Source organism: Poeciliopsis prolifica, unplaced genomic scaffold (assembly GCF_027474105.1).
Source record: "Poeciliopsis prolifica strain line A6 unplaced genomic scaffold, Auburn_PproV2 SCAFFOLD029, whole genome shotgun sequence".
NCBI classification, from domain to species: Eukaryota; Metazoa; Chordata; class Actinopteri; order Cyprinodontiformes; family Poeciliidae; genus Poeciliopsis; species Poeciliopsis prolifica.
The window spans coordinates 494,286-518,020 of NW_026562404.1; the positions used below are offsets into that span (position 1 = coordinate 494,286).

Here is a 23,735-nt window from a genome sequence, read left to right on the forward strand (position 1 = left end):
TTTTTTTTTTTTTTTTTTTTGGAGAGGTATATGTAGAGACAGTCTGCTCCTTTCTGTCTGTCTCTCTCTCTCTCTGTGTGTTGGTGTTTGGCCTCACTCCCTCTCAGACAAACATTGCAGAGAGCACTTGAGGGGCTGTGAGAAGGAAACAACCACAGCGAGAAAGCAGACAGCATTCAGAGAATCAGAGCGCGCAGGGGGGAGAGAGGGAGAGACGCACAGAGTCGCTGAGGACCGGCTGAAGACTCATCAGCCCCGTCGTGACTCAGCCTTGAACGCGTGTCCGAGCAGAATGGATTTCATTTGGGCTCTGCTGCCTCTGAGCTTTGTGGAGGATTTTCACTCCTTTTTTGGATTATATCTGAAAAAGCAGCCGGGGTCATGAGAGGGGAAGCCAGCGAGCAGAAGGGAAGATGGTAATGTCACTGCGCTTCACCGTGAGACGTGATCACTTTCACCTCTTTTGTGGTTTTTTCTGACTACCAGCTACTTTTAAGAGTAGAATGACTTTGCAGCTTGAGTTTACTTCACAACTCTGCTTTTATAAGAGTTGTGATAAAAAATTATTTAATCTGCTGCTGCAGATTAAATAAAAACTTTTGCAGACGTGTTACTTCCTAATCAGAAACACTATTGACATAAATAAAGGGAGACACTTTATACTGTTACAGTTAAATTAATACTTTCTCTCACGTCTGAACAATGTATAGCAAACAGACATCATGTTTTCTACATCCTAAATTGCTAACAGCTGAAGTATTGCTTCAGAAACGTGACATTCTAACACCACGTCTCCAAACATTGGTACCACAGAGGGATTTGTTCAGTGTGTCCTGACAAGAAGCTCTTTGTGCTTTAACACCCGTGTACTCTGACCGCATTTCTGCCACAGCCAACACTCACTGCTGCTGCTCTGGCTCCGCGGTCTGACTCAAGGTGAAGCTCTCAGGTTTAGGCCCGGTTTTACAATCCATCCCCTGTGCGTCCTCCCGGCTCCTGGCCCTACAAGATGTGACTCATGCAAAATACAAGCATAACATATTTTATACTCTTTTTTTTTTTTTTTTCAAAGTATGGGGGTCTGCCTGAAATGTGGATTTAGATGTTAAGCCTGAAGGAATGTCTCAGTTTGATTTTGTCCATTTCAAGAGAAGTCTCAGAGGTCAGAGAGGCTGTTCCTCATTTGTGCATAAAGCTGAATGTGTTTGCCGCCGACAGGCTGCTGTGATGTTATGAAGGAAGTTGAATTTGAAATTACCCGCCCAGCTCTGCCGTGGGTTTGACTTGGCAGGAATCTTTGTGAGTTTTCCCACCCTGCTTCCTGTGTAAGTTTTCCGTGTCGTCGACACCAGGAGTCCATTAACTTCATTATTCCTGTTTTCTGAGTGACCTCAATGTCTGGATGCTCGTTCCCATGTTGACTAGGTTGTACAAAGCTTCTCCTTTTCCCTCTGCAGAAACACAACTTGTCCTGTCTGAGTGATTCGATGGAAAAAATACACAAAAGCCTGATCCAAATTTCTGCCAGTGAACCCACAAGTCATCATCTCCCCTTTACCTGGATTACCATCATTACCTTCATATACAATGCCTTGCAAAAGTTTTAATCTCCTTCAGTATTTTTTAATTTTTTTTAATTTTTGGAGCCTTATGACGCAAACATCAACATGTTTTATTGGAGTTTTGTATTATGATACATGGTTTTCACATGTTTTATGAGATAAAATCTGAAAAATATGGACATTTGTTTTCATAATAGTTCAGTCAAATTAAGATTTTGCCTCTGACTTAACATTGAATTTGATTTTGGACTTTGACTGGGCCATTCTAACACATGAATGCTGTCATACGGCTTAATTACTCACGTTTATTTGTTCAGAGGCAGCACATGGTAATTAGTACAAAATTACTGTTTTCCAGCAACCAGGATGCTGTAACATCAGTGTCATAACAGAGATCAGGGCAGTTTGTGTTTTGCATGTAAAAAGTTGAATTTATTTCTCATTTGACCAGAGCGTCTTCATGTTTGTGCCTCCTGCGTAGCCTCCGGAAAACTAGAAATGGGAGATTTTGATAGTTTTCTTTTCACTTTCCTTCCACAAAAGTCAGATTTGAGATGTACTTAACAAATATTTGGCCTGCCTCTAATTCTCTCCTCTGAGTTGTGGATATCTCTAGTGTGACCATGGGCCGCTTGGCTACTTCTCTGATTAATTCATCTTCTTTTCCAGATTTTGTCTTTGCTCACCCTTGGGACATTTTCTTTCCATTTATGGACAATCCCTGCATTGTTGTGTGAGATATTGGTATTTGTTTCACAAAGTAGCCCATAAATGTCTCCATGACCTCATCACTAACTTCTCTGCTGTGTTGCGGCATGATGCTGTTAGTTTCCTGACGTTTTCTCACAAACCTTCACAGAAATGGGTTTGTATTGAGATTTATTTACACCCTGGTGGGCTCTGTTCTCCATTAAAATTAAAATGGCTCCACATTTTAACGTACCGTAGTATAGGAGGTTGATTACAAACCTGATAACGTTCATCCAGCTTTTTTAATGTGTGAAAGTATAAGAAAACCATGTACTCTATTCCTCACTTATTATGTGTGACTTTTTTTTTTCTCGATCACGTAAAATAAATTTTGTTTTTAAGTGACAAAATGTAAAAAAGTTCAAGGGTGATGAATTGTAAAAAAATTCAAACAAATGTCTAAAACAAATGCATGATTCTGTGTTTTTACGTTTACTTGTATCAAAGTTGTCACCTTCAGTGGTTTGTCATGAAATCTGTAGGTTAGAGTCGCATTAAGCGCAGCTGAGACGAGCATGTCAGTGAAAGCTAAGCTACACTTTGATATAATAACATCTCTCACAGAGTACGTACGTCAGCCGTGCTCATGGTGATTTTTAAATCATTCACGATTCCCTCACGTGTTTTCGATGACCCAGACTGCTACTTTACGGCCACTGTTCAAATCACTCTGTTGATCTAGACCGTCATGATTGGTGTTTGTGTCCCGCGAGCCCCGGTCTCCTTATCCCACTGAAGCTGCTAAATATACCGTCTGGCCATCGCGGAGCCTCTGTGGTTTTGTACAGAGGATTTATGGCTTACGCCAGTGTAATTTGGCTTGAGCCTGAGAGGAGGTGGCATCAGGTGTGTTGAGGCACAGAGGAAAAATGTCAGATTGAAGAGAAAAGACAGAAAATGAGGAGTTTTGACTTTTTTTTGGTTGCTGTTTTCTTCAAATGTATAGTTTATATCTAAAGAGCTCAGTGTTTTACCAACTAAATCTATTCATTCAGAAAAAAGCTGAAATTTGAGCTTTACAGGGTAATCTCTGTCGTTGTGTGTTTCTAAATAGCAAAATAAATAAATCCCAAATGATTTATGTCAGAAAAGGAAATCTTTAGTCTTTTGATCTCATACTGAAGCTGTGATTAAAATGAACTGATAAGAAAACTGATTCATTCTCTAAAAATAAATGTGAATGTTTAACAGAAAAATCCGCCCAATGGTTGCCACGAGGTTTTGTGTGCTCTGTTCATCGGCTTGTTTTCACTCCTTTTTAGGGTGGCAGCTAATCCATTCACTGCACAATTGAATTTCACCTTAACGTCACACTTGTTGTCATCCATAAATGTGTCATTTTCTGTGAATGATGCAACAAATCAGCAGACTGAAATCCTGCTGATTTCAGTCTGTAGTTTGCTAGTAAGCTAAACTACGTTAACTACTTGTTACATGTTTATGACTTTTACTCAATGTTCAGTTCAAATGGCCTCTTAAAAAAATGCAGGTCACATATACAGTTGGTCATCCATACAGCCAGCTGTCCAAACTTAAGGGACCTTGCATATAGTGTTATGAAAAACTATTTACACATTTTTCTGTTTTTGTTTTCTCATTTCAAAAGAAATGACCATGCTTACATCATTGGTTATCTCAAATGGAGATGTTTGGCTTTTCCTTTGATCTGATTGGTAGATCAGATGAGGATTTCTGACTTTTTTTTTGTTGCTGTTTTCTTCAAATGTATAGTTTATAGCTAAAGAGCTCAGTGTTTTACCAACTAAATCTATTCATTCAGAAAAAAGCTGGAATTTGAGCTTTACAGGGTAATCTGCTTATTTAACTCTCTGGGTAAAATAAGCAGACGCTCCTTTCTGTCGCATGTCTGTTGTCTATTGAAAATCTCTTTCTTTCTTCCAACAACATGGGTGAACAACAATCAAGGATCAGGTGATTCAACTCAGATTGATAATTCTTATTTGTTTGATATTTGTTATTGTTGAAAAATGTGGGGAAAAAACTTCCTAATGTCATCTGATACAAAAGAGAGAAAAAGTTGAAAGCTTCAACTAATTTAGCTTTTTAAGCAATCTTAGCCATGTGGGGCAACTTTAGTTGATCAATTTAGTCAAGTAATTAATAGTTTGAAAACAAACAGCGTTGTTTATTTGAAAAACAAACTATATTTGCAGATGTCCAAACTATATTTCCAGCCTGTAAAGCTAAAAGTAATGCTGCTTAAGAGCGTAATGCGACAATAAAATGGGAAAAAGATTTGCTCCTTTCTTTAGGACGCCAGCATTTCTCCCTGTCCTCTCTGCCCAGCAGCAGTGAACTCAATATGAACAGTTTGTGTAATCAGTGAGTGTGAGCTCAGATGAAAAGCAGCAAATATCAACACAGGAAATTGATTCTCCTTGGTCTTATGTAAAGTTTATCCAAGTGTTAGAGCAGCGGTTTCTGACAGGGTCTCACATTTTCTCAGGCATTCAGTAATAAATCAAATAAAGACAGTCACAGATCCAAATTTTGACGGCAAGTTTAGCTGATTTTTGTGGTTATTTGTTTTGTCAATGTGGCGATGTGGTGTGAGCCACAGATCTGGCACCGGATTGTGATGAATCTGAATCAGAATCGGGCTGCGTGAAAAGTGACGAGCACTACTAGCGTTTCTATAGCCACAGCCCGCAAGGTGTGTCTTCTTGAGACTGAATGCTGCCAGGGCTTCATGTATTACAGACAAAATGGAGTTTTCTCTCATAATTCAGAAAGTATAAGAAGAATCCATCTTCCTACATTTCCTGTCACTTTCAGATGACAATGATTAAACTGAAAAAGATTTAGTACGCATTGAAAACATTCAAAATCTCTATTAGAAATGTCCAAGTCCGCATGCAAGCTTTCCGGTTTTCTCAGTCCAGTTTTCCTCGCCCGGCCTGGAGCCGGCTTGACATCAGAAATGCTCCCGGACTATTTTTGTTTCATAATGATACTGGACAGAGATATTCAAAATGTCTCCGGCTGCAGCGCTGGGACATCTTATCCACAGCAATGTGAGGGTTGTCATTTCTTTCGGTGACTTACTGGGAAGGATCTGTGTGTTTCTGAAGCCAAGTAGTTCTGCGTTAACAGTGGTGTGCTGCCAGGACAAACAAATAAACATTTGGTTTCAAGTGCAGAAATGACTGAAAAATGTTTGTGCTCCCCTTTGTGGGTCAATGCAGGTTGTTTCTGAAGAAGCAAAGTGTAATGTTGCTTTCCCAAGAATACAGTGAACACAACGTTAGATAAAAATTCATGTAATGAAGTTTTTCATGCTGGTTAGTTTCTTCTTACTGTGTGGGGAAACAAATTAATCAATATTTCTTTTGGGGTTTTTATGTCTTTTGAGACCTGGGGGCCTCAAAAGATCATTTACACGTCGGGCCGCTGCTGACCCAGATCTATCCGACAAGTCATTTCACTAATGGAATGACAGAATTGATGACTGAAGTGTTTTTAGTTCTGCGGAAACAGTTTAATTAAAAATGTATGAACAGTGATCTATATTTACTTCCACTAAGCTGTGTGTTTCTGAGCTGCCAGCAACAACCGTCACCATCCAGCCTTCAGCCGACGTCCCCTCTCCATCATTTTCATAATTGCCGACCCTGTCTGTCTTGTTGACGTTATGTTGATGAGGATTGTTGAGGTTTGCCCCAGCGGGGTGTGGCAGAAGCCACCACAAAGCTCTGCGTCAGGCATGTTGTTCCCTGAACTGTGGGCCCTGAGGACAATCCAGCAGTTTTGGAGGATAATGTCATGGTACGAGATTATAGAGAAAAGAAAAGAGGAAAAGAAATGTTGGGACTGAAAATATTCAATGGAGATATTCATCTCCATTGAATATTTTTACAATTTGTGACACTCCATCCCCGATAATGTTTTATTTGAATTTGGTTGCAGTTCTCCAACACAGTGCATAGGTGTGAGGACAAAGACATATTTTGAATGGTACAGACAACACCCAAAATGATGCTGCTACACGCTATTTTGTGATGATCTATCTTAAACATAACAGGGAAGATGTAACTTAGACATGATGGACATATGGATTTGACTAATCGTGTTATTTTCTTAGTTTAGCCAACAGATTTAGTTTAAGATACGTCTCTGGCGTTCACATACCATTACCGTGTCTGATTTTATTCAATCTTACACAGTTTGCATGAGCAGAAAAACGATCTTCAGGCCATACATCAACGTTCTCACATTCTGTTTCTTGGGTTCAGGTTCTCCTCCTGAAACCCACTGCTCTGGTCTTAGTGGCGCTAAATAAAGCAGGACCTAAATGTGGGGTTGGGGGATCAGGAGGGATGCAGGAGTTCAGGTCAAAGGGAATGTGAAACCAAAAACCAGAAGTGTTTCTATGTTTACTTGAATATTTGTCCACAGGCTGGCTGCCAGTTCTTGAATGTTTAGAACGAGAATCACTTGAATGAAACATTATCTCCCAGTAGTTTGATAATGAGGCATTTCTAGTTTACTCTGAAACAGAATTACTTAACAAACTACATGTTTGCTGCTTAGCAATGCTTATTACTGAGCCCTCATAGATCAAATGTGATTAAATTGGTGGGTGAGAATAGAAGCATGATGTGAAACTTAGCCAAAATCGTGTAAAATCAGGTTTTGCCGTTTCGGCAACAAGGCAGTTAAAAGTGCTTCACATCATAAAAACATAATGTATTAAAATCAAAAAGAAACATTGCAACGGCAAAACGAAGAGAAGTGATAACATTTTGAAATCTAGGCTAGAATTAATAATCTATGTTCACTTTTTAATCAGACCACCCTAAACGAAAGGGTTTTTAAAATTAAAAAGGAAGAATTGTTGTATTTGAATGAAATTAAAATGTAAAACAATGAACCAGGTAAACACCTTCTGGCTGCTGATAATAATAATGCGGATATGTTCTGTTAGAATGAATTAATTTGATTCAAATATGCAATAAAATACCCTTCTAACACTAAAATTGTAATTAAAAAGAATCCAAATTTCCTGCTATATTTTTAGCAAAGACATTGAAATTTGTATTTTTTGATATTAATGACTCCAATTTCACTTAAGTGATGACAATGACAACTTTTTACGCCACTGTTAAAAGTGTTCACATTATGCTCTTGACTCTATGGCGATCCACTGGATGGTCATTAAACCCATAACTCAAAATACCTTCGGAAAATTATAAAATATTAACTTGGAGAACTTCACTTAAATAGTTCATTTGAACATCTACTGGGTGACTTGGTGCTTCATCAGCTTTTTGTTAGTAAAATATTGAGTAGCTGCATTGCTGTTTCTGTGTCCTCATCAGTTTGAGCAGCTGACATGTGATAAAATGCTGAACGTGAAAATATTTTGAGCAAATCTTGTTGACATTTTCCTTTTCAGAACCTGGACTCTGTGGAGGGATCAATCCAGCACCTCCTGTCTGCGTTGTATCCCCCCTATGAAGCCACCGCCCCCACTCTCCTCAGCCAGCTCTTCCAAATCATCGACGGCCACTACCAGAGGGACGCCCTGCGCTGTTTTCTGGACTTCCTGGTACCGGCCAAGCACATTTTAGATACTGTGCAGCAGGCTGCATGCGTAAGTCACTCGCTGAGACTCTCTGACTGTCTAAGCAGAATATGAATCACTTCAGTTACACACGTGTGTCATAACATCATCATGTTGTCCACGTTCAGGCTCAATACTCCAATGTGCTGTTCCTCTGCGAGGGCTGGCCTCTTTGTCTACGTGACCAAGTGGTCGTCCACCTCGCTCCGATCGACCCTTCCCTTCTTCAGCCAGGCGACTTCTACCTCCAGGTGACGCCATTCTGCGACCAATCAGCTCGCATTGTGGTCTGCAGCTTGCTGAAGGAGGAGGGGCTTGCAGTGGCGGTGGTAGAGGAGACGCCGGTCCCTGAGACGTCCTATCCTTGTATCTTCAGCTCTGGCTGGTTGGATGAGATCAACCAGGACCGCCAGGGGTCGCCGCTCAGACAATGCCTAGTCGCTACTGAACGAGGCGTGGTGAGGTTGCCATGGGAGCGGGTAGCTGTGCCTGATTTTGTGCAGCTGGCACGTTGTGCTGGGAGTAGCATGGCCTCTGCTGCTCCATCAAATTCACCTTTAACTCTGCCTCCTCCTCCGCCTCTTCCTGCTTTGTCCAAGACTTCATCATCTGATGATGCCTCCTCTCTTTCCTCTTCAAAGAAATATGAGCAACTCGATTCTGTGACTACTAGTCAGAACTCAATTTTAACATCTTCTCCAGCTGCTTTCTCGGTGGAAACCAGGATATGTCCCGCAAAGCACGGCATCGCGGTGTCACTTTGCCTGGTAGATGCTAGAACTTCGTCTTTGTCGCAGCTGGTAAAAATTAAAGGAAGTGAAGCAGAGCATAAGCCAATAGGCTGGGTGTCCCCGCATACATGGGACAGTCGCTTTACTGGGACAAATCAAAACACAACCACAAAAACAGAAAAGCCCAACGTCTCAGGTGGTAATGTAATTGACTTCAAAGTTGAGAATAAAGGTGCTGTACCTTCTGAAAATATATTGGAAGATAAACAGAGGCACTCTAACGCACAGAGAATGAGCAGGCATGAGCCAGCAGTTGTGGCAACAGGGGATTATATTGATATACTGCAGGCCAAAATGCTCTTCGATAAAGATTGGTCACTGACCGAAGAACAACAAAGCATGCAAATGCACACCAAAGCACAAAAACATCCAAATTGGCAAAATCAGCCAATCACGCAACCGTTCAGCACACAGTCAGAAGTAAATTCTCAGACAAACGCTCAAGACGTGTCTGGAGACGTAGGACCCCAATCTGTTCGTGATCATTCCCTGAAGGAACACCCTTCCTCCGACTCCCTGGACCCTCCTCAGTGTATCCGCACAGTGCGCTTTGCAGAGAAGCCCTGCACCCCGTGCTTGGCCAGACGGCTGGGTGGGAAGGTCACCAAGGCTCAAGAGCTGAGATGTCGATACAGAGACTCATACCAGGCCGCCATACAGAACCCTGTCACCTTTGGGGCTGAGAATAACAGAGGGAATGTACCAGCCGTGGCGGAGGAGGACACGGATACCTCACAGAGCGCTGACAAACTGAGAGCCAAGGACTCATGGAGCGGCGTTCAAGACACAGGATGTCATCCTGGAAGCTGTAATCAGTCTCCTGCACAACTAGGTGGGGACATTTGTAAAGAGTCAGGAGAAATAAAATGTGTCCCGTGCAGAAAACCAAAAGAAACAAATGTCCCGTCCTTTAGTGATGGCAGAGTGCAATCTGTCAAATCTTCTGGCAACTTGCACAACGTGAGCACGACGAATCCAACGTCAGAAATGAGGACACAGACTACAAACGTTCTGTCAGCTACTGATGGCCTCAGGTACCCGGACGACTACAATAAACAGCATAGATCGAAATTTAGTTCAGCTGAAACATCTGAGACCCTCATGCCGTTCAATCATCTTGAAAGCCATCAAACCAGAACCAGTTTGACGAGTATGGCTCCAAACTTTAAGTCGACCTCAGTGCCACAAAACAGACGAGACACCCACCCAGACAGGAGATGTTCATCCCTCTCCACGGCGGTGGTGGACACCTCGGAGAAGTGTGAATTGATCATTGTTGAAGGCCAAAACGTCCGGAGAAAAGAAACCTCTGAGCCTCGTGCAGAGATTCCCCAGCTGCATGTGGTCAAATGTAAAAACAGCACAGCTTTCAGGCTGGTTTCACCGAAGATCAACAGAAAGAAAAATCCTCTTCCAGGTGAAGAACTGTTCTTGCTTTCATCATCGCAGTTTGAAACATTTTTAACACATTATTTTTAACGTGCTAAAAATAATGTTCTGTGAATGCGTCGCATTAAAAATAAAATGTGTTGCAGTTGCAGAGCAGCTTGGCACCAAAAGAATCATTAGTCATGAAACAGAGAACCCATCCCAGGTGACTCCAACATCTCAGCAAGCGTCTGCTCGTCCCAGACCGGACCACCTGCCTCTGGGATCACCTGACCCCAGAGCCCATCCCGTTTACTCTGGATTAGCCTCTCTTACAGGTCATTTAAAATTTCTTATTGCCTTAACCAACGATATAAATCTTTGTGCATGCTACAATTCAACACCTATAAGCAAAGGTGACCAAAAACGTTTGCATTAAATCTCAATATTTATATAAAGTGAACGCTAAACGTATGTTAACAGAATTATCTCATGTCGCATAGATGATAAAATACCGTCTACCAAAGTTTAACCAAACACCTTTCAGTCTTTTAGAGATTGGTTACCTGATTCAGATGAAGCCTGACTACATTATTGACTCCGCAATTTCTGATTCGCTCCCTCCACCGCAGGCTGCAGAGACAGGACAGGCCGGGCGATTGTTGAACTCTATGGACACGATCAGGGATGGGAGTCAACAGTAACAAGCCACCAGCTGTTCCAGATGCTGCTCTATTTCTACTCCATCACCAGGTGAGAAATAAGCATCTAAGATGGTGGAACCTGAAAAATAAACAACATGGGAACTGGTTTGTTGCAGACCCTCTCTCCTCATTTTTAGTGTTTGTCTGCAGTGGCATCGGTGTCGATACATAGCGCTGTGGTCAATTGTCTACGTGCAAATTTTTTAATAAAATGTTTATAAAAACACATAAAAACTATTTTATGTCAAAACTGATATATCTTTTAAAATGTCTTATTATCTTTAGAGAGAAGCCTCTTATTTTCTGTTAGAAACAAACATCTTGGTTAAATAATAACACTTTGGAATCAGATTTTCCAAGAGTATGAATCATGTTTGGATTTTATTGTAAGTTTTACCAGGACTTCAAGTATATCAGCATCAGTCCAAAAGCACCTTCGTTTGTGTCTGTTTGCAGAAAAGAAGTCAGAGAAGCCGGAATGACGCTAATATTTGATGCAAGGAAAAAAAATCCTCAGCCACAGTTCTACAAGGCTCTGATGACCCTTCATGTAAGAAGCACACAAAGTACATTTCAGGAGAATGCTGCAGGTTTGCATTAACTACTGTTTGCATGGTAGCATGTGACTGGAGGGCCACTATTAGCATATAATGACTGGTAAGTAATGCTCGGCATGGCCAGTGTGAAAATCTCATGGTACGACAGCCTTGAGTAAAAATACGACAGTTTCAGGCGACGCAAAAGTCACACAAAAATTTTAACTAGTAGAAGCATAAACCATTATCTAATTATTAAAACATTCTTTTATTATATAAAAAAGTTTATTTTAGAAATTTTACCAGGTTGACTATTGGTGTTGCTTTGCATTTTTTTGATTACCTTAATTCAACTAAATTTAGTCCATTAAAAGATTGTAACTTGTGTTAACCTGTTGCAGGAGTGGTCACCTCGTGCTGTGAATAGTTTGGTTCTGGTGGCGGACAAAGAGAACAACCCTCAGCCAGAAAGATGTCCCGGCATCCAGGTTGAACTATTTCATTCAAACACACCGCATTTGCGTTTTCTGCTGAGAATTGTCTCTGCAGAAGCAATTCTGCAGAGACAATTGTTTCTGCAAATTATATCCATCACATGATGGATATAATTAGTCATGATGGATATAATTTGAGGGATAATGTCAAAAGAAGTGATATAAAGATAGTCAGTTTAATTGTACGTATCTAATATTGATTTAGACTGATTTGGTGACATCAATGAAAGCGTTACTCAAGCTGGTGGAGGTGAATCAGCTGAGCTTCGGTCTGGATGGCACGGCTCATGGCTACTGTGACTGGCTGGAGCTGCATCAGGTAGGAATCAAATATCATGTGGCAGCTTTTGCTTTTCTGCTTGACGCTACATATAAGTAGGGAACTTATGCTTTGCTCTGGATATGTGTGTAAAAAAAAAAAGTGCCCAAACTGTACAATCTGGTCTTTATAAGTAACGCAATGTATTTAACAATTTGAAGAGTTATATATTTCAAAGAAGAGCTGATCTAAGTATCTCCTGATGACATAAAACGAACCACAAATGTAATCTCTCCAAAAATCAAATCCCAACTACAGTATCAAAGTTAATATTTTGCACTCAGTGAACGTATAGAATATCAAAGTGAAAATGTGCAGGAACCTTATTATTGTCTCTCTTGCAGGTGATCATTCATTCATGCATCTCCAAATCTTGTCTTTGATTTTCAGAGACTTTTCCCTTTCGTTAACAATCTCCACGAGGCGTCCGGCCTGTTACTGAGAGCCATCAGTAAGTTAGAGGAACTGCAGATGACCGAGACTGTGCAGGTAATTTTACACTCCATTCCTTTCCTCAAAGATCCCATTATGGCGAGTTTTGTAACTCAGTGTGAGATAACTGTTCTATATGTAAAAGTATAAGTGTCAACACTCTGGCAAACAGGCTGTACAGCAATGCATGATGGACCAGAGGACTCTAATGAGGGACGTCTTGGAGGACGGGCGATTGGTCGGCCTGCAGAGGGAGGGCGGGGCCATCCTGGCCAGGCTGAGGAAGGAGAGTGACTTGAAATACCCTCACTGTGAGGACCTTAGGTACCCAACAAACATCATGTTGTCGCTTTGAACATTTACAGAAAGCTATAGATTCCAACTTTACTGTGAGACCACGAGATCCACTTTAGATTTGAAGAACATTCGTGACAACCAAGATTTTTTTGTCTCTCCAAATCAGAGTCACCAATGGTCTTTTCTTTAGTCAGTAAAGACAAACTGAAGTTGTGATCTTGAGTTTGCAGGAGTGTCTCAAATATATCTGTAAAAGTTCAGAAATGTTCTTTCAACAACTTGTAATTATCTCTGTTCTTTCTAAAGTGATGCGGTGGACTCAGTTACCAGTCTGTACAACTATGTGGAGGAGCAGGCTCACATCCTGGTGCAGAGGACGAACGCGTCACTGGAACATCTGGAATACCTGCTGCAGCTCAGGGAAATGGAGGGACACTTCATGCAGGTCTGTCATGCTTCTCTCACCATCTCTGATTTTCATGTATGTCTGAACTCTGGTAAAATTCACAGTGCTGTATTCACAGCTATGAACGGCATTCGTCCCATGTTACTTTCAAGGTTTGAATAATTATTCAAGAAACAACTTTTTTATATTGATTCTGTCATAGGACTGACTTGATTTTTTTTTTCTTCAATGCAAAATTAGTTCAGATTTTTTTATGTTATGAGATATAGCGCTTACATTTTTACTATAGTTCAGATGAGCATTATAAATGCCTTCTAGAATAATAAAACAGGACAAAAATCTAGCTATTTAGCCACAGTGATGAGAATATCTGGATAAATTAAGGTGAGTCTTTTAAATCCACAAACACTGCTACAAGCTGTTGAGGATGGCGGCGGTACCATCATGCTGTGGGGGAATTTATTTTGTTTTTCTGTCGGCGTTACCAGCGGACAATATTCTCATGAATGAGAATTAGTTATTTATACAGTTCTCTCCTTTAGTAACTACTGAGTCGCTGCAGTTAACTAAATTGGGCATAAACTTTTTTCCCTTTTTGTGTCATTTTTTATGTACGAGGATCACAACATGTTAGATCACAGACATTCAAACAAAAATGGATCTGAATAGAATTTGCACACTTCAAAATGTTTTCATCTGAATAACAACTTCACTCTGCAGATTCAGCAATGGTTCGCTGTAGAAGGAGAGCGCCACCTAATGGAGGCTGAGTCAGTCGAAGGCTCTGGAGAAAGAATGGAGCAGATCCTTAACAGCTTCACTGGTTTCCTAATTGAAGCTACTGTGAGTTTAAATCTCCTCCATGACTTTCTTTCTGTCTATGTCGTTTTCCTATTTGTGCGCCTCCCTGAAGTCTCTCCGTCCTTCGTCCTCAGGACCGAAGGCATCACGCCATGTCACTGGTGTCAGAGGCAGAGCGACTCCAGCAGAGTGGGCTTCCCTACCCAGAGACGGCGGCCTTCAAGACCCTCGTCGGCACTTTCCAATCGGACCTGGAGGCCTTCCTCTGCAGGGCGGAGGCGTGTGGCCGAGAGCTGCAGATTATGGTCAACATATGTGACTTTTGTGAGCAGGTGAGATGGAGATGCAGCTCACCTGCGTCTAGTGCAAAATGCTAAAACACAAAATCTGACCAAGAATTCTTTTGGTCATCTCTAGCTAAAATCTGTCAGTACACTTGACACAAGACAAAACCAACTTAGAAGTAACCTTTAAGGAACTTGTTCTAAGTCAATAATTCCTTAATACTGATGAAAAAAGTTCTAGTTCCACTGGCAGATTATTTCACTTCTAATAAGACAATTTTGCACTGTTATAAGTGAAATAATCAACTACTAGAAATATAATTTTTTAATGATATTGTTGCCTTATTTTAAGTGTACTGAGATATTTCCAGTAGAAACTAGACCAAAAATTATTTGTAAGTCTTTGTGTTTTTCACTGATTTAGTGTAAAGCAAATATATTTTTCAACAAAAAGAAAGGTAAAATTAAATTAAGTTTTTTTGCTGTTATGTTTTGTTTTTAAAACAGGCTGTGGAGCTTGCCATCGAGTGCACTGATTATTTGAATCTTACTGAAGCCAGACGTCTCTCAATCCAATCCCCTGAGAGCGCCTCATGGATCAGTCAAACAAGCAGTCAGCTGGTGCAGAAGCAAAGCAAAGACCTGAACGCCACATCTCTTTGCCAGTCCGATGTCCAGGCTTCTCCTGACCGACTGATTCTTCAGTCTTTCCAAGAAAGGTTCCTCCACTTCAGCCCGGAAAAATTCCACGAGGTGAAGGTCCAGGCCGGCTCCCTGCGGGGATCTCGAGGGATGCACGTCTGGAATGCTGCCTGGCTGAGATTTCACGAGGCCCAGCAGCAGCTCCAGGAGAGGATGCAGGAGCTGGAGGAACGCTGCCACCTGCCGGCAGATCCCAGCAGCAGTTGCGAGGGTCACTTTGTGGATGTGGTGAGCACCAACATCCAGACGGCCTCTCCGGGGGGACAGAGGCTGGTGGTGCAGTCGACCTCGGGGCCTCAGCGTTCTCAGTGGGAGGGCATCTTGTCAGGTGCAGAGGATTTGGGTAAAAGGAGGCCAGTTCTGGACAGCAGCAGCCCTAATCCAGCAGCAGTAGCCTGCAGTAACAATACCATCACAGCGGAGGGCAGCAGTGATGCCAGGACAAACCGGGAGTCAAAGCAGTCATCTCACAAGTAATAAACTTCCTGAGGGCACTACTTTGACTTTTAAGATATTGTCATTCTCCTAAAATAATGGCCTATGATTCTTTTTTTGTTTGTTTATTCTTTTTCTTTAATTATTCTTGCCATTAACATAAATAATTAAGTTCAAGACACAAATGCAGCTTGTGAAAAAAGTATTAACACCCAAGTCCTCAGTACTTTTTACTGGGATTTTATGCAATTGACCAGAACAAAGTAGAGCATAATTGTGAAATCTGAAGAAAATGATGCATAATTTTCTACAGCTTTAACTGTTTTTATTTAAATGTAGTGCAAGCAGTGGCCTTTAGTAACAAATGTCAGCTTTGTTACTAAATCTAGTTATAAACTCATCTGTTCTATGAAAGCCTCAATGTTTGTTAGAGAACAAACAGCATCTTGGAGACCAAAGAGCACAGCAGACAGCTAAGGCATAGAAGTGTTAATGAAACAACTTCAGCTTTAAACCACTTGCAGCTGTAGCTGCAGCAAAAAGTTGTTCTTCAAAATATCTGAATCCAAATACGCCTCACATTTTTAAAATTATATGCAATGTATCATTTTTCTTTCAATTCACAATTATGCACTACTTTGTTGATCTGTCAATAAAATATATTGAAAATGGAACATATGACAAAAAAATATTGAAACTTAATTTCAACAATCCATTTTTGTGATATTGTTCGTGAATGAATGACATCAATGTGAAAAGATGTTAAAAACTGTTAAAAATTTTTAACAGTTTCTTAAAAGCCCGATGAGGACATAGGGCCTTGATGTAGAACCATTATGAAAATGAATTGGACTCCACTGTGTTAGCAGGCTGTAGAAGCAGTGAAAAGTAAAAATTCACCTGTTTGTTGGTTTGTTTCATTCTTAAACAGGTCGGCCAGGAGAACGGAGAGGGAGGCACGGAAGAGACACACAAGCAGAGCCAGAAGTGAGAGGGATGCCGCCGCTTTATCTCAGTCCCACCCGGTCGGCTGCCAGTGGTTTCCATGGAGAAAGGGTCTCGGAGCCAGGTCGGTGAGCCAGGACTCGTGCACCGCCAGAGCCTCAGCCGCTGGCTCCACACCTGAAGAGCAGGGGCCTCGGTCGCCGCCGTGCTGCTCCCACCGCGGTCAGCCATCTTGCCGCGTCCTGCAAGAAGCGCAGAAGTTCCAGATCTCTCGACACGGGAGCTTCTGCTCAGACAACTCCTGCGTGAGCGACGGCGGCGCTGCTGGGGCCGAATGCTGCAAACACTCCAGCCTGCCCCCGGAGACATATGGGAGAGCGTTTTGTTTGTCAGGTCCACAGGAGAATGCCAGCAGTGCCCTGTAAGTTGACTGTCAATGACTTTCCTTGCCTTTCATTCTTACTCCCTTTACTCTGAAGTTTAATAAACTCCTTTCCGTTCCTAAGCTGACAATGAGGAGCGTCAGGTACTCTCTCCTTGTGTTTTCATTGTTGAATTTTAATCTATCTTGTATTTATGAAATAACAATCTTATCAAGCTCAATCTCCAATGCTTCCAGGTCTGTAAAAATTAAAGATTCAAGTCAAAAGATTTGCTATCTCTTTCAAAGTATCCAGAAATTTGATTAAGACGATTAACTAATATTTTATATCTATCAAAGAGGCAGAAAAATTTTCAATTTTTTAAAATTTTGGTCTTTTTTATCAGCACTCTTAGCTGGTGAGGCTGAAGGAAGACACACACCCCTACAATCATAGTAGTCTTGACTGTTTTTGCACCTGTTCAGTCCTCTAAGTGTCACTAAGATGGTGTCACTTATAAAGACATTTCTCTAACTGATTGATTTACAGTCAGCAAAACAATTATGGAAGCATCTGTTTGGAAGTTCAATATGAACAATTTCTATTCTGGATCTTAAGAATCAAAACAATTTTAAACTGAATTGGCATAGTTAATTTATCGGAAAAACCATGATCAGTGATACCAATAGGGCTGTAGTGATAACACAATACGATACGCAATTTTCTACTCACAATACAATATATGTAACAAGCGGTGCAGTTTCCATACAATTTGATACAACTTAAAGATTTTTTTAAAAGATTTCAGAAGACAGAATGAGTTTGGTGACATATGATTGTTTCATAGACTTAGATAGAAAATGTTGTTTTTGTTATACATTTGCTTAATTTAAATATTAATGGTGTGGCTTTGTTATCCAGAAAAAGGACCTTTTTTGTCTTATTGACTTTTATTAGATGTTGCAGTTCATCTATTTCGTTTCATTTTTTTAATGAATCATAACTGGTTGATTCATTACATGTCATGTTAATGTACAGGTGCAACAGAATAAAAATGTCAGGTGTGATAGCTGTCATTTAATTCATGTGGATTTGACATAAAACTCAAAGTGGGATTTAATGTATCGATACTTGTGGATGAAAAATGTATACTTTCTGAGGAAAAAATATATTGATAAAGAAACTTATATGTTTTCTGAAGCATGCTGTGTTTCACCCTTCACGCCTGGTTGAAGGTAATGGATTTTCCAATTCCCTTTTGTGTCACCAGGAGGGTGCAGCATGTCATGGAGGAGCTGGTTTTTACTGAGAGGGAGTATGTGCGCTCTCTGGGTTACATCCTGACTCACTACCTCCCCCTGATGGACAGGCTGGACATTCCTCAGGACCTGAGAGGCAAGAGGGGGGTCATCTTTGGCAACCTGGAGAAGGTTTACGACTTCCACAGCCACTATTTCCTCCCAGAGCTGGAGGCCTGCGAGAGGCAGCCGGCCATGGTGGCCCGCTGCTTCCTCAGACATGTAAGAAATAAAAAAAATAAAAAAAATCTCACTCACTGTGCAGTTTTAAGATTTTTGTACGATTGTTTTAAATTTGTTGCGACAATAATCCTAACCTTGGGCTTCCTGCAGAGTGAGAGTTTTGGCCTGTACGCCTTATACAGCAAAAATAAACCTCAGTCAGACGCACTGATACTTCACCGCCGCCGTGACATCTTCAAGGTCAGTTAAACATATTTCCTGCTTGTTGTTAGTAAGTTTTGATACAACGCTTTGTGAAAACGATGGAAGAAAGTTTACAGAAATCTCTTTAAGATTTGGGTTAGAGAACCACAGAAAACAATTTTGTGTGACATAAGCTATGCAATTACACAAATGTAAGTCAAAATAAGTTTTTTTGTCTCTTCACTAGGAGTTCACTGTTTGAGTCTTACTGTTTTGTGTTGCATGTAATTTCTCAACCAGAAAAACAGTTTCTTTTCCAGCTCTTTTTGTTTTTACCGGGCTTTAAAAGAAAGCTACGAATAGTTTGCACAACTTTAGAGTGTTGTTATTCACAAAGAGTGTTTTTAAAGCACATAGACTTAATGCGATTTTGCATTTGAAACCCTTTTCTTTTTTGGGGGGGGGGATTTCAGAAGAAGCAGCAGGAGCTCGGGGATCTGATGGATCTGTCTTCCTACCTGCTGAGGCCCATCCAGAGGATCAGCAAGTACAGCCTGCTGCTGCAGGACATGCTGGCCTTGGTTAGACCCTGCAGATCGAAACAGAAGGACGCCGCTGTGTGCACACACGGCGTGTGCGGCCTGGCTCCACCGGATCCGACCTGCACAGAGAGAGACAGAGACAGGAGTGAAATCCAGGCTGCTGCAGACCTGATTCAATTTCAGATGCGTCACGGCAACGACTTGCTCACCATGGACGCCATTCAGGATTGCGATGTGAGATATTAGCAGAGCAGAGCGCTCACGCTTTGACCGCCAGCATTAGACGCCATAATACAGAATCTTCTTTTCCTTCGTCAGGTTAACTTGAAGGAGCAGGGGGAACTGATCCGCCAAGATGAGTTCACAGTTTTCTTTCGGAAGAAGAAATGCGTCCGCCGAGTCTTCCTGTTTGAACATTTGATTCTGTTCAGCAAAACCAAGAGGACGGATATTGGAAATGATGTTTATGTCTACAAACAGTCATTTAAGGTTTGTATGTGATACAATATCATATATCACATCCATGATAATGTGAATTTTGCAGTGAAATGCATGCCATTGTCACACTTTACCAGTAAAATTGGAACAATGTGGCTCATTTATATGTTTGTGTGTGTGTGTGTGTGTGTGTGTGTGTGTGTTTTCCAGACTAACGATATAGGAATGACCCATAACTCTGGTGTGAGCGGTCTGTGCTTTGAGATCTGGTTCCGCAGGAGGAAAAGTGAGGACACTTACACTCTGAAGGCCTCAAGCACCGAAGTGAAGAAAGCCTGGACCACTGACGTGGAGAGGATTCTGTGGAACCAAGCTGCTCACAGTAGAGGTGTTTGCCACAATATTAGACTGGAATACATATTTAGAGGTTTATTTCAAATAAAAAAGTCCTTTTTAAAAGCTCATTCTGAATACGTAGTTTGTTTTTCCAGAGCTGCGTTTGCAAGAGAGAGTGTTTATGGGAACGGGTGGCAGTCCTTTTATGGATATTCAACCCAGTGATGAGGCGATTTGTGACCGAGCCGTCAGCTGCGGCCTGCCTGGGAGAAGTAAGAAGTTTACACCATTCAAAGTGTTTTACATTTTAAATGGTCCTGATCCTGCACACATTACATCATTACAAGAGCAGGTATATAATAGCTAATACTGCTATTTTGCAATATTTGTTTAATTTGAAATGTTTATATTTGGGACATAAAGTTGATGAATTTTTACATGAAACTACAAAATCATTGCTATAAAACCACATCTTAGACCAGTTTAACTAAATCGAAGTAAACATTTGGTGAAAGCACGAAGACTTGGTGAAATTTTCAAAGCTAGTCTTTTGTTCAGAGTGTTTGTTTATTAGGATAAGTGAGAAGACACAGTGTTTTGTAAAACCTTTAAGCTGTAACATCCATGTATTTTATAGGAGTTTCAAAAGCTAGACCAACACAAAGCTCTAAAGTGATGAGAAAAGAGTTTTTGGAAGGAGTTTTGTACAAATATAAATCTGATTTAGATCGCAGCAGGCAGGTCAGGAATAAAGTTGTGGAGAGGTTTAAATTATGAAACAATATCCCAAATCAACATCTCACTTGATTTAAAAGTTGAACAACTACAAAACTACCAAGATGTGGTTGTTCATCTAAAGGCATAATCACAAAGCCTGACAAGAGGCCTGTGGTACCTCTGAGGGAGCTGCATAGATTGATAGAGCTGCTAATTAACTGGCTGGATTTATGTATGATTGTAGCTGTGTATCAACAACATGTCAGTGAAAATCCGTCTGATGTTGTCTGATCATTTTACCGAGTAGAAACCTAAATATAAAGTTGTAAAACGTGTTATATTCTCATTGATTGCATTTATTTGTGTGTCGTTAGTCCCTGTGGCGTGTTGTTCACACAGGGGCTTAGATTATTCCCGCCCGCACTCCATTGGCTCTGGTAGCACTGCGTCCACCACCGTCAGCCAATCATCTTCTTCCTCTGGCCGGGGCTCGCTGCCCCCTTCTGGTTATCTTGGGAACACCAACCCAGGAGTTGCGTCTTCCCCCGAGGCTGTGACCGAAAACGAGCTCAACAGCCATCATCTTCTTCAGCACCAGCCTCATCCTCACGGTGATCAGTGGAAAACTCGCTGTCCTCTGAGTGAGTTTATTGCTTTGGTTTAGACTCTTTTGATAGAAGTTACAAATTCACAACATAAGTAAAGTCGAATTTTTTAGGCATTATTATATTGTGTTTGGTGCATGTCTGTGTTTCAGTGGACAGCACCGACTCCTCTGGAGAAAGTATGAATCTGTACAGCAGCCCAGACTACAGCTGTCTGTCTGCTATCAGCGGAGAGGTAGTGGACGACTCTTCGTCCGTGTCCCAGAGGTCAGAGAAGAAATCAACTCTTTGTCGGACCCCAGCCTGAGGACAAACAGCTCCCCCGCAGTTACCAGAAAGAAGCCTGGCATCCCCCCCAAACCTCCACATCTACCTACCCCTGAGGTAAAACTGAAGATGAACTAAACTCGATTATAATTTACATGTATGGCTCTGACTAAATGAGCTGCTGGTGTCTTAAAATTACCTGTTTTTCTTGAACAATTATGAATGTTTGCATTCATTAACTAAAATATACAATATATGCAAATTCTGTGGTAGACATTGTCCACAAAGCGCATCAACAATTTAGGTGCTAATATAACGGTGTTATTTTTATCTTTGATTAAACTGAACTGTATTTTTCACTGCAGGGGAAGCTGGGAAGATCAACAGAAGTTTGATTTTTATTTCTTAACAGAAGGTAATAGTCATTTAACAACAGAAATTTTAAGGTTAAAATATTTTAATGGGTATCTGATGTGAACCATGTTCTATACTGAGCAATACTTTTATAATGTTTGTGTATTCTATAAAATGGTAAATAGGCATTTATAATAATAATTGAAACTTGTGGCTTTAGAAGGTCTCATTTTATTTTGCATTATTTTTATTTTTTTTGCAGATGAACAGTCAATAACATAGTTGATGCTGCTGCAGACGACATGAAGACAGAAGAATTGCATGCATGGAAACATTTCCATGGGCTTCATAGCCATTATTTCTTATCAAAAAGACTGTTTTTTTTTTTTTTTTTTTTTTTATATATTTATTGAATCGGTTTTGGTGTCTTAAAACAGATACTGCCAGTGTGGGATCTTGTCATGCACAGTTTTTGCAGTTCTATATTTGCGGGGATCAAACAAGTTTATTAAACAAGTTGGAGTCACCAAGTCCAGCACTCTTCTGCAAGGTTAGCTTGCTCAGTGTTTACATCGGCCTTCTGTCCAGACTGAAGACATAAGGAAGAGGTTGACCTCGAGTGGAGTTAAATATGTGGACATATTACTGCAGAAAACCTGAATCCGCTCTGCAGATTTTTTGATTCTTTGATTTTTTTTGTAATGAAAGGATTTACCAAATACAGAGTAAATGTTTGTACTTTTTCCAATTTCTATTCGAAGGCTTTGTTAATGTGGTGCCTTTCAGTATTTAATGCTTGTTCAGACGTTGTTGTGAATGTCGTTTTATCTTCTTCTGATGGGACAGACCACTAGCCTGCGTGTTTGAGTTGTGTTAAGTTTTATAGACGCATCCGTAAAGACGGGGCTGACTATACAGGCATTATCTTCAAGGAGGAAAGTCAAGCTTCTGCAGAAGAATGGACAATCACAAGACAGCAGTCAAAACCCACAGGGATCCACAAATCAAATCAGTTTCACCTCATTTTTGGATTTTAGTTAAGTGTTTGTTTGTTTTTTTTTCCTTCATATTGTCTTAAACATTAGCCTACTGTTGTGAACTTGAAAGCCTCTGATTTGTTTTGCTGTGCAAATTACGACAGGACTATTAGACCATCGTTTTCTTACTTTGTGTTTTATATAACTTATGTCTTCTCTTTTTTCAGTTTTATACCCCTTTGTTATTTCTTTTAACTTTTGTAAGCAGTGTCTAATTTGAATGTCAGGTTTCTTCCCTCTGAATTTAAAAGGTTTGGTTGCAATAAAATGAGAATGTGATACCAGATGGGAACTGATTCCTTCATCTATCTTTTTATTAAACTTCTTCATTTTAACCCAGTGAACTGTGGCCTAGTGAAACCAAACCTGGCTGTTGGCACGTGATTCCAAAATCTAGTTCAGACAATGGTTCTTTTTAATGTACTAATATTAAATGTTGCATTTAATTAATTTTTTTTATCTGTTGTTGTACAATAGACTGATGAAAAAAAAACACACAAAATAAGCCAAATAATTTAGTAATATCTCAGTAATACTTGCTATGAGATTAATAATATGAACCTTACACGCCACCGTCGTTTCCATGGCTACGACAGAACGCACGCGCTAGTGCGCGATAGGAATTGGACCGGAGAAGCTGGACCCGCAGAGGGCCGCACGTGAGCCCGGAGTTCAGACCTGAGTGGTCGGCCGATTTCCATGACCTGAAAGACCGAAACAACGCGTTCGGGCGGCCCGATCGTGCAGCGGATGTGTGGTGTTCAGCCAGACACACGGCAAGAGCAACACAACACAACACAACACAACGCAGCGCAACACAACACAACACAACACAACACAACACAACACACCACAACACAACACAACACAACACAACACAACACAACACAACACAACACAACACAACACAACACAACACAACCGCACACAACACAACACAACACAACACACAACGACACAACACAACCGCACACAACACAACACAACACAACACAACACAGCA

General features: G+C 40.8%; 1 protein-coding gene across 1 annotated transcript; it reads left to right on the forward strand.

Annotated features, from left to right (window-relative positions):
- Positions 1-223: 223 nt before the first annotated feature.
- Positions 224-23,011, forward strand: LOC129372505 (uncharacterized). The gene is made up of 25 exons (XM_055049870.1): positions 224-416; positions 7,729-7,926; positions 8,025-10,104; positions 10,223-10,393; positions 10,688-10,808; positions 11,216-11,309; positions 11,697-11,783; positions 11,995-12,108; positions 12,499-12,597; positions 12,713-12,864; positions 13,144-13,282; positions 13,964-14,086; positions 14,179-14,376; positions 14,836-15,503; positions 16,397-16,831; positions 18,043-18,292; positions 18,404-18,493; positions 18,910-19,212; positions 19,297-19,467; positions 19,627-19,804; positions 19,908-20,024; positions 20,844-21,110; positions 21,227-21,458; positions 21,707-21,756; positions 21,958-23,011. Exons 1-23 carry the CDS (start codon positions 414-416, stop codon positions 21,379-21,381), a joined length of 6,213 nt encoding a protein of 2,070 aa, XP_054905845.1. The 5' UTR covers positions 224-413; the 3' UTR covers positions 21,382-21,458; positions 21,707-21,756; positions 21,958-23,011.
- Positions 23,012-23,735: the final 724 nt, after the last annotated feature.